The sequence below is a fragment of the Furipterus horrens genome, unplaced genomic scaffold (genome assembly GCF_987537825.1).
Source record: "Furipterus horrens unplaced genomic scaffold, mFurHor1.1.pri manual_scaffold_2, whole genome shotgun sequence".
In the NCBI taxonomy this organism is placed as follows: domain Eukaryota; kingdom Metazoa; phylum Chordata; class Mammalia; order Chiroptera; family Furipteridae; genus Furipterus; species Furipterus horrens.
In genome coordinates this window covers 7,206,570-7,217,613 of record NW_028327172.1, presented here as the reverse complement: position 1 = coordinate 7,217,613, position 11,044 = coordinate 7,206,570, and the positions used below count along the sequence as shown (strand labels likewise).

The following is an 11,044-nucleotide window of genomic DNA, read 5'->3' as shown; positions in this document are numbered from 1 at the left end:
GTCATGACTCTGCATATGACTCAAAATGTGAATCAAACTAGATTTCCAAGTTCACCTGAGCTGTTAGTCATCAATGGTCTTCAGAAAAGACAATCCCAGTAGGGGCAAGAATCTCTGAAGAGAATAAAAATTAAGCTTGAAAGAGAAAAAAATAGTAACCACTGATCTGAGCGGGGTCAACTGAATGATAATTATGACCACACTACGTTCTAGGGTGCAACAGGGTGTTGTTACAGACTTCAGTGACACCTACTGGGTTTAAAATCCTGCCTCTACCACTTGAGATGTCATGACCAAACCCTCGTTAGACAGAGGGACGCCCGAGATGACCTGCAGCCAGGTTAGGGCCAACAGAGTGTCAGTGTTCAGACGCCTGTTCCTGCTCACTCCTTGGGTACAGCCACCTCGCACCTGGCAGTGCAGCTGTGGGAAACAGCATGAAGTTCCTTACACTGCGCGCTGCGGTGTCAGCTCTTAGCATTGTCAGCAGGCACTCTCTCCTCCCCCTGGGAAAGGTATGGGCACCGGTCCCTAAGAGGACACTCACAAAGCTCTGTGTCACCACCACCCGCCGTGCCCAGTATTTCCCGGCTACAACAGTCACTACAGTAGGGCAATCAAAGCTGAGGCCAGGACTCCGCTCTCCTGAAGGACTCTCTCCCACGAAGGGAGGCAGTGCGGGCACAGAAGCGCCCTTCCACGCGTCTGCTCCCCTCTGAGAAGCCACCATTCACAAAGGAGGCGGGACAAGACGGGGTTCAACGTTTTTCCTTTAATGACCGCATCTCCCTGAAGGACAGGTGTAGGCAGTCAGGCGATGGCTAAAGATGTTCACTTGAAGATCTTGCCCTGATTGAAGGCTTTGCCCACATGCTGGAAGGCCCCCTCCCAGCAAAAGTACTCTCGAACCAGTGTCTGGGTCTCCTCACTGCCAGGATCCAGTTTCCGCCACGTGTATGACTCATAGTCCACCTGCCAGTCTGGACTCAGCTGAGGAGACAAAGCCAGGTCAGAAGCATGTGGTCAGGTTATCAGACACTGTCACTTCCAGCTCAAACACGTCATCAGAACCCGGGACTCCTGTGAACGTGACGGCTCCTTCCTGTACACGCTCCCTGCACTTTCCCGAACGCCCATCAGCCCAGGAATCCTTGGGCTGTCTCCCTGCCCCGCACTAAAGACACGGGCTCCTTCCCTACACTTTCCTCACCGGGAAGGCAAGCTCCTGGCCTCGGAAGACCCAGACCCCAGAAATGGAGCTGCTGTTGTTCGTTCCGAAGAGGATGACACTGGCAAAGGCGTTCTTCCTCAGCCTGTCCAGGCGCTGGAACATTCCTGAAGGAGCCGGGAGAACGTTCAGTCTTTGAAATCACGGCCTTCGACCTTGCCCTCTCCCCCTCTCCCCAGCCCCACCCTCTTCTCACCGGTGATGAGGTTGCAGCTCATGAAGGTCTGGGTGAGCTCCTCGGGGAAGCGGTACTCGGAGTACCACAGGGACCAGCCGTCCCGGTCCAAGTGCTCCCAGAAGTAGGGCAGCGCCACTGAGAGCGTGTCCTCGTTGGAGTACTTGCGCTTAAACTCGTCCAACACGAAGGTACTGGAGGGAGGAGAACCACAAGGTCAACGCAGAGAAGGTCCTACTGAGGCAGCCCAGGCTGGCTGGGCTACGAGAAGGGCATCGTCACTTAAACGTACTGGTGTAAAGGAGTCCCTGGACTGGCAGGGGTGCGTTAACCTGACGGGAGAACAGCCGAAGGGTAGGAACGGGGGCCTAGGGCACTCCCTTGCTCCCCACCCCCAGCTCAAGTATGCTTGGTACGGGAGGGTCGGACCCAAGGGGGCCCTGAGGGAGACCTGCCCCAGGAAAAACACAGTGAACTGCTGCCCCCTGGTGGAGACGCAGAGGGAGGACTCTTTCCTGGCGGGCCCTTCCCAGTGGCTCTTCTCCATGAGTCACATTCAGTTTAGTGACTCACCATCTCTTGCCCCCATCACAGGCCTCTTCGGGTTACACACACTTTAATATGACAGCGATGCTAAGCAGTGAGCGTTCTCCAAGGGTCCCCAACCCTCACCTTATACCCGTGTCCTTTAGCCACTCTGCCCAGGAACAAGTTCAGGGCTGATAAACCTTAGGGTCAGGTTATCTGCAACCCTGCACACTGAGCCAAGAACTCCTGCCCCTCCCCCGCCAGGAGGGGTTCTGTTGTCTTTCTTTTCCAATTACAAAAACAAAACAAAAAACCAACAGGCTGCTGGACAGGCGGGTGAGGCTCGGTTGTTCCAGCATCACCTGCAAAGCCCCACAAAGTGAAAAGTCACCAGTTGTTTTTGGGCTGCAGGCCTGGTCCCCAGTTGGCATGCACGTGACAGGGACCTATTCAATGTTTGGATGTTTTGCTCGCACAGCGATGTTTCTCTCCCTTTCTCCCTCCTTCCCTAAAAATAAATTAAAAATTTAAAAAACAAAAAAACCACTTTGCCTGAAGAAAATCAACCACAAATCCAGCAAGTAGGACAACTAGCATTTTTTATGTATTTCCCACTGGTAATTTTTCAAGATAATACAGTTTTGTGCCTTACCAATTGTTTATTTAATACAGTGACATGCTATTGAGAATTCTTTGCAGTGCTTAATGACTAAGTAATCTTTATGAATGTGCCATAAATCTATTAAACCCCCTTATTTAATGTTTAAGTTAGTCCAATTATTCATCAGTATTAATAATGCTACGAGTTCTCACCTATTTCATTCATCCTGACAACAAACCGTAGTCTGTTACCTTCCCTCCTTTACAGATCAGGCTAAGTGACCTGCCCAGTCACACTGTAGCAAAGCAGAGACTCTGTCCTTGAACCCCAGCTCCCAGGTACCACCAGAGACCTCATCGGAGGAGCTTTACCACCTCAATCACCCACAAAACAGGACAGGGGATTTGTTTCACACCTTCCTGAACTACTTGTATTATTATTGACCATAGTCTCCCCCCGACTCTCCCACCAAGTGAACACAGGCTCTGAACAGCTCCAGAAACAGGTTAGCTGGAAGCCTTAGAAGGACTAGAATTAACTCTGGGCAAAGGAGTCTTGGTCTCTGAAGGCATTACCTCTGTGACATTAAAAATCCTGGGGAAAAGCATCTGGCCGGCCCCGTAAAGCACCGCAGTAATGCTACCAACAGGTATTATAAACATTCTCAAAGGTTTAAGAAATGCAAAGTTCATTGAAGATTTTAAGTTTAGTGCCTGATTTATTTTCTGCCCAGAGTACAGACCTAACATATGTGAATATCTCTAATAACTGTCTCTATTACAACAGCATATGTACTTTGGCTTACTTATCACAGCTTATTTATACACACCAAAAATCCTGCTCACTCTTTTTCTTTCTGTTTAGCCACTTCATATAGAAGGAAGACACAAATAAATCCTCCCCCTTCAGATCATGGCAATTTTAATCTATCCCATAAGCATAGCCACTAAAATCTATTACAGGAGAAAATGTGGTAGTCAAATGGGAAAAAGTCCTGCTCACTCTTGACCTGCCTCTGTGCCATATACCTTTAGCCCCGGCTGGTGTAGCTCAGTGGATTGAGCACCGGTCTGTGAACCAAAAGGTCACCAGTTCAATTCCCAGTCAGGGCACATCCCAGGTCCCCAGCTCGGGGTGCGCAAGAGGCAACCAATCTAGGTTTCTCTCCCTTTCTCTCTCTCTAAAAATAAACAAACAAAAACCAAACATATCTTTAAAGAACAACTATGTCCAGAGCCTCTGAGTCTTGAGAAAAAGTTTGAGCCACACTCCAAAAGTTGATCCCCAAACAGGGAACCTGCGCTGGTGACCTTCTGTTAGCAGTGATTATGCCACCATATTCCTGACCATATTCCTGGCTTTGTCTCGTATCAAAACCATCACAAAACGGGTCACAAAATGGAGCAGTCAAACCCTGCTGATCAACAAGAGACCAACTAATGAAAGGATGGAAGAGTGGGTGAGAGACTTCTCATGTTGCTTGAAATTCTAATAAAATGTGATCTGGTAGGTGACAAAAGAAAAGATCTGATGGTGGAGTGTGGAAGACAGCCTGATCAATGACATCACCACGCTGGACCCTGGAGCGAGATCCAGCTAGCACAGACTGCTCTCCTAAATCCTCCTCGGAGACTGTCTAATCGACCCCACTCCTATGCCCCGAGGCCTGCCGGTTTGTGCTGATTCCTGCCTGAAGCAAGCATGTAAGGCATCTTCCCCTTATTTTGTGTGGGTGACCCTGCTGTATCCTGTCCGTCCTGTTCTGTCCTACAAAGCCTCTTATCACGTGCCGCGTGGCATGGGGGATGGAGGATATGCATGTCACCTGCAGCAAGACACGCCTGCTGTGTGTGTAATTTCTTAACAAACCCTTGATACAAGGATGGAGTGGTTGGCCTCCTTGGAAGGTCTCTTGGACCCAGAAAATTTTACACAACAGAGAACTGGGAAAGTACTAGGCGTCCCACGTTTTTCACACCAAAAATCTCCCTTTTACTGTATTCTTTCTTCCAAGAACCTCTACATTTACTGAAAAGAGCATACACACAAGCATTCCATTTACTTCCTTCTCTCTGAGGGGCTTAACTTCCCCAGTTTGGGAAACAATGAACCAGAGAGGACCCATGTAGCCAGGGTCAGCATCCTTCCTTAGTGAGCAATATTTATAGTATGACTCATCAAAACAGCAAAAATAAAGTCACCAGATGATCCTGACGTGGTGCCCTGATTCAGGAAAGCCGGCTCGGCAGAGCAGATGCAACGCTGCCTCCTCCCGCCCGCACCTCTCGCTGTGTTAGTTCTGAGCGGTCGCAAGTATTAACGAGCACTCTCAAGACCAGTGCACCTCCACACAGAACTCTGTGGCTGTCTAGTTTTTTGTTTTTGGCTAGAAAGGGGGTTCTGATCTTCCCCAATACTGGATGTACTTGGAACATACTTTCTATTTTCAAAACTCACTCAATTCTTAAATTCAGGAAGTTGCCTTGTCACTAAAATATACCTTCGATATTGTATGGAAACGTCCTAAAATTCTGGGCCCTAGCTGTGCTCTCCACCTGCCACCAGCCGTACCTCTTGGGCAGAAGAGCAAAGGGGTCCTTGGCCTTCGGCTCAGCAGCCAGCGCCTGCTCACATTCGTCCATCTCCTCCTCGGGAGCGGGGGCAGCTGCCTTCTTCTCCTCTTTCCGCTCAGCCTGGGGTTTCTGCTTCTCCTCCCGAGACCCCTTCTCCTTCCGAGGGGTGTCCTTTTTAGGTTGGCTCTCTGCAAACTTTTTTGCTGGCGCAGGAAAAGGAGGGACAGTCAATATTCTGCCCTTTCCACCGCCCTCTGAAACCAGGGAGCAAGCAGGGTAATGGAGGAAAACTGCTGGGAGGGGGCGGGGGGCAGCTCCGGAAGCCAGGCTCCACCCACACCGCCACCATTCACTGTCTCTGAGCAGGAGCGTGGCCCTCAGTAACAAAAACGTGTGCATCTATAGTAACTAAGAGTACATGTGTACAACAAGATTCACAGAACATCTGCTAGCATGGGATGCACTACACTCCATGGGCCCACGTCACCCAAAAGCTAGACAGGAAATCCAGGGGCTGAGGCCAAGCCAGCCAGCCAGCCGCAGGCCGGCAGCACGCTGCCTGACCTCCTTGGACTCACCATCAAACTGGGCCATCTTCTCGCAGAGCTTCACCTCCCCCAAGACAGCGCGGAACTGGGGCTGGTTGATGCAGGTGAGGAACCAGCGGTTGGTATTGGCGAAGGCCTGGCGGAAGGCAGGCTCCAGGACCTGCCAGGACAGAATGGAAAGAAGGTCAATGGAGGAAAAGGTCCTGAAGTTTCAAGCCAGAGGCCAAGACACCCTTGCCTCTTTCTATACCGAAGCTCCTCCGACAGGGGCCACCTATCTAGAGCGCCGTCTTGCCCTGGAGGGCCGCTTCCCACCAGCCTTCCTAGTCTCCTTCTGGTGGTCCAGTCCAGTCTGATGGATGCTTGGTCCCACCCTAGTTTACTAAGAATGCACTGGGTGGGAACAACATTTACGTGGTGCCTTAGTCCTTTCGCAAAGCCATTTCACACCCAGTTTCCAATCTTTTAAAAGGCTGGGATCCACAGAGCTCTATCAATGACTTCTTTTTCCAAATAAATAACAAGTAAAAAATATGTGACAGCAAGAAGCTGATTTCAGAATAGCAGACAGTCCTTTACATTAAACAGCTTCATGAAAAACTCATGTACTATGTTTTTTGTTTGCCAAGATCAGAGGGAACACCATTTCGTCGTGGAAACAGACGCAGCGGTCAGTGCCATGGCGCTGGTTCTGCGGTACTCAGGTCCACCACTGCCTGCTCGTGGGCAGGTGGCATTTTCCCTCCCCTATACGACAGGCAAGACTCACTAAGTTGATCCTAAGGCCTTTAGCATGAGGTTCTGCACGAAGTAGGTGCTTTTTTCCTTGCTAGTATTGCATCACTATGTTGCACCTGCATCAGTCCAAGAGCTGCTGTTTAAGAACCAGCAACGTGTCATGTGCTTTGACCCAATAATCATGAACAGTAATTATTAGTACCCTTGTTTTACAGCTTATAAAGGGAAAAAATAGGACCAGAGGAATCCACCCCACCCCCACTCCTCTATCTACAACTAATAAGTAACGAGGCCAAGAACTGAACTTAGTGCTGCCCTCAAAAGATCTTGATGCTGAAGCTACCACCGTGACCTGTCTTACAACGAAGCACAACCAGGGCTTCGCCAGAAATATCTCAGCTGCCAAACAGAAGCGCAGGGCAACAGAGCATCAGCAAACTTCTCAGGACGAGGAAGGAAGGAAAGCAGTTACGGCACCTGATCCCGGAATTCCTAGATTCCCTCAGGTCCACATCCTCAGACCAGGACAGAGTAACCTGGGAGACCTGTGACTCGGGTTCTAATCCCACCTATCCCCTGCCCGTCTGATGCGCTGTAAGCATACCTGTTTATAGAGCCACAGCAGGGTGCAGACGACGGTGATGTCAGCCAGTGTCACACGCTCACCCACCAGAAACGTCCGTGTCTTCAGGTGAGCGTCCAGCAGCCCCAGAACACGCCTCACTTCCTCCTTTGCGTTCTCTGTGGCCTGGTGATTTAAAATACTCAGACTTCTTGGTGGATATCAATCCCTCTCCCCCCCAACAACTGACCGAAAGTAGCCATTTCACTTTCTGAGTCCTGGCTCATCCCCACCCTCTCTCAATGGCGTCAGATTCAAGTGTATTACAAGTGAAGCTCTCATTATTAAAATTTCTTCATGGTGCAGCCTGGCTTCATTTTTTCACTGTACTATTCACTGTACTATTCACAGCCATATGTACATCTTTGTCTTTTAGAAGGAACCTTAGAACTCACTTGGTCTAACCACTCCACTCTATTCCTTGATATAACCTTCCTACAGCAGAAATCCCTCCTCTAACCAATTTTTTTTTAATTTAATTATTTCTTAAGAGAGAAGAGAAAAAGACCTGGCTGCTGTGGCTCAGTGGATTGAGTGTCAGCCTGCAAGCCAAGTATCGCTGGTTCGATTCCCAGTCAGGGCACATGACTAGGTCTCATGTCAGGTCCCCAGTTGGGGGCGTGAGTGAGAGGCAACCACACAGATGTTTCTCTCCCTCTCTTTCTCCTTTCTCCTCTCCCTAAAAATAAAATAAGTAAACAAATAAATAAATTATTTTAAAAAAAGAGAGAGAAGAAAGAAAGGGAAACATTAATCGGTTGCCTCTCACATGCCCCCAACTGTGGACCTGACCCACAACCCAGGCACATGTCCTGACCAGGAATCAAACCTGACACCTTTCAGTTTGCAGGCCAGTGTGCTCAACCCACTGACCACACCAGCCAGAGCTGCCCACTCTTAACAGACACCACCTCCACGGGTCTGTCTGACAAAGAACTCACATACCACCAACAGCGCAGTGCTCCAAACTTACAGCGCAAAAATTAGGTCCTATATCCTTGGCATTTCCTTTCCTCAACCTATCTTATTTCTTACTGCCTGACACTCTGGAGCTGCCACCATTCCGCCTTTGGCTTCTCCCCACATTCCGAGGCTTACCTGCTTGTTGTAGTGCATAATGCCCAAGGTGGGAAACACCCAGGTACTGGCCGGGGGCACTATGTCACTGTCAGCAAAGCTCACCCACTGCACCACCTGGGCCGCTGCCTCTGGGCTACTTCCCCGCAGCTCATCATTGCCCACTGCACAGGCAGAACACAGCGGTCAGAACCTTGGGGTCATGCGAACACCAACCCAGTCCCTGAGAGGTCCTCTCCTTGTCCACTCCGGCTCACCCTTATCCTCTCCACCCCGCACCTCCAGACCTTCCCCCGCCCACACCCACTGCCACTTACAATAGTAGGCAATGGCGTTGCTTTCGAAGACACAGAAGCCATCATCACCTTCGAATGCTGGCACCTGGGGGCAAGCAGTGAAAAGATAAGTGAAAAACAGCAACTCCTCACTAGCCAATCCCAAGAACAGATTTGTTTTGGATACAAGTTTTTATGAGGCCGACAACCCTTGCTAACCAAACTCTTGATGTTATCTAAAACTCAGAAACCAAAAATAATGTGAGTAACTTGGTATCACTTACAATCTGAACTCACATAAGAAACCCAAAAGGTTTTTAGACATTATTGGCTATTTGGAGACAATTCCTCAATCAAATAAGCAAAAGGTCAGAAGCCAAATCTTGTGTCTACGTCTATAACATTCAAAGTATGATGCTTCCCACCCTGCACTTGACCTCTCCTACTCTCAGGACGGTTATTTATCTATTTCTGTGAGCCTCTTGGGAAAAGAATCCTGCTCAAAGTACACACTTGACATACTTGCACTGAAAACAGTCAAAACTCATCCTCTTCCCAACAAAGCAAGCCTGTAAACTTTGTTAAATGTCACTAAATAGCTCATTATTTTTCATTTTTAATTACAGCTGATCATTATTTTTAACTACGTGAAAATCTGCATTTATCTCAAAATAAAATTTTTTAAAATCACTGAAATGTGGCGAGGGGGTGGAAAACACTTTAGAATCTTACGGCCACTTGGGTTCTCAGGGCCAAAGACCCCATTTCCACTTCCCTACTCACCTTGCCAGCAGGAAATTTGCGGAGAAATTCAGGGGTGCGGTTGGTTTGGCCGAAGTGGAAGTGGGGTGGTGCGGACAGCACGCGGACCTGAGCCCCGCTGTACTGAGCGGCGATGAGGGCCTTGAAGGCCCTCCAGTTTTCAGGATACGTGTACAGGGTCTGTGCAAGAAAGAGGGGGAGAAAAATAGTGTGAGTTCAAGGGTCCCAGTCCTAAATGTCACCTCCTGGGATGACTTTCCTGAATAATCCCAACATGTTCAATTCAAGTCTCTTACTCCCGCTGGTGACCCGAGTGGTGTAGTTATGTGCCATGTGTAATCAGAGTCCTCCAAAAAAGCCGGGACAGATACACACCAGCTGCTAAATAAAGCCTGTTGACAGATGTGACCTTCCCTAAGGACATCTTTAGAAGCATTCGCTTCTCCTCAAATATGTCTCCACGAAACCCAGCACCTCAAGCTCCCTCGGGCTCCGTCTGTGGACAAACACACACCCCTCCCTCCCCAGAGCCCTGCTTTCATTCATTGCCGGCTACCCATGCCTGCCTACTCCACTGCCGAGGGCTCCCCACTTCAAAAGCATCACCCTGGTCTCTGAGACACACACCTACCGAGACACTTCCAAGTCCCCCTCCCAACAGCCGCGGGGATGCTGAACGGCACCTTCTCTTCCTAAATTAACTCCATCTCTCTAATTTGAAAAGCCTGTCTTTCCTGGTCACGCACGGCATCCCTCCGGTCCCGTCCTGCAGTGAGTTCCCTGGTGTTGCCTTCTCTCCTGCTATTAGCCTGGCCGACGGGCTCCGACAGGTCTGACCCCACCGTCTGGAGTCTTCTCGCTCCCAAACCTCCCTGATGGACGACCCTTAACCGTGGCGATCCGTACATGCCTACAAAGACCCTCCTCTTCGCCCTGTCACTGCAGTTGGCCCACAAAAAGGTCGCAGAAGTTCTGTCCGCCTGCCTTCATCCCACGCCTCGAGGCAGCAATGAACCCGAGCCCTCCTCTCAGGACCCAGACGGCCAGGATCGGGTATCTCCTTCCCCTCCAACCTACACCATTCCACCTCTTCGGCCTCCCAGTCCCAGCATCAGTTCCTCTCCGAGGCCTGGAAGCTCTGCTCTCCGACAGCACGGCCTCTAGGCCCCGGGTCAGTTCCCCACTCGGCTCCAGAACTCCTCTGACGCCGGCTGGTCCCACTCGGGCAGAGGATGGCGTCGGATAGTGACCTGGACAGCCAGAGCCAGCAAACTTACCCCAGCCGCCATGGTGATTCCGCAGAGAAAGGGGGTGGGGCTCTCAGTGCTGCCGCAAAGTACGCCTTCAGGGAAAGAAGGGGGGGAGGGGCGAGCCGTGGCGAAACAGCTGCCGGAAAGCGAGGACGACACAGAAGGCACACGCACAACAGTTCGGGACACCTCGGCTGCCGGCAGTAGTGGGAAAAGGGGTGGGGCCCGCTGCTCAGCGCGGAAAAAGCTCGCGCCTGCGCAGTGGGGCCCTTGGGACCCAAGGTGGCGAGAAACGGCGCAACGGCGCGGAGGGGAACTGTGAGAACGAGCTGGACAGCTGCCCGCCCTGTGCCACGCCGGGTCCTGCAGGCGTCCCCCTCCGGCCCTCGGTTTGTGAGGCTTAGGGACGAGAGGCGTGATGGGAGGTCCTGCCAAGCCCGTAACATCCTGCCCAACAACCGCGTCCAAGTGGCGGTGCCAAATTCCTTTGACTGCTCTGGGCTTTTTTCTAGAGAGGATGAGTGTCCAATCGGAGCCCAAGTCTGAAGCCGTTTCTTAAATTGAAGTTCTCTCCCGTTAACTCGCCTGGCGGCTCAGGGATGCTGCTCCTGCGAGAAGGGGCCCTTGGGCCGAGGGCCGACCACGGGGGAAGGGGCTTAGGGAGAAC

The 11,044-nt window shown here is 50.8% G+C and overlaps 1 protein-coding gene and 1 non-coding gene across 2 annotated transcripts; both read right to left on the bottom strand.

The window, feature by feature from the left end:
• Positions 1-757: 757 nt before the first annotated feature.
• EEF1G (eukaryotic translation elongation factor 1 gamma) lies at positions 758-10,488 on the bottom strand. The gene is made up of 10 exons (XM_090260380.1): positions 10,405-10,488; positions 9,149-9,307; positions 8,408-8,471; positions 8,112-8,254; positions 6,996-7,139; positions 5,684-5,813; positions 5,104-5,308; positions 1,425-1,597; positions 1,211-1,335; positions 758-990 (listed from the first exon to the last, which is right to left on the bottom strand). The coding sequence occupies exons 1-10, from the start codon at positions 10,414-10,416 to the stop codon at positions 832-834; spliced, it is 1,314 nt and encodes a 437-aa protein (XP_090116506.1). The 5' UTR covers positions 10,417-10,488; the 3' UTR covers positions 758-831.
• Positions 3,383-3,521, bottom strand: LOC150017646 (small nucleolar RNA SNORA29). The gene has a single exon (XR_016509530.1). It is a non-coding gene; the product is annotated as a small nucleolar RNA SNORA29 (small nucleolar RNA).
• Positions 10,489-11,044: the final 556 nt, after the last annotated feature.

Bases quoted from the DNA above. Each gene is read 5' to 3' on its own strand.
- EEF1G (XM_090260380.1), bottom strand. The intron at 8,472-9,148 runs GTGAGTAGGGAA...GCTTGCCCCCAG, and splicing joins GCAAATTTCCTGCTGGCAAG to GTGCCAGCATTCGAAGGTGA. The intron at 5,814-6,995 runs GTATGCTTACAG...CTGTCCTGGCAG, and splicing joins TGCTGTGGCTCTATAAACAG to GTCCTGGAGCCTGCCTTCCG.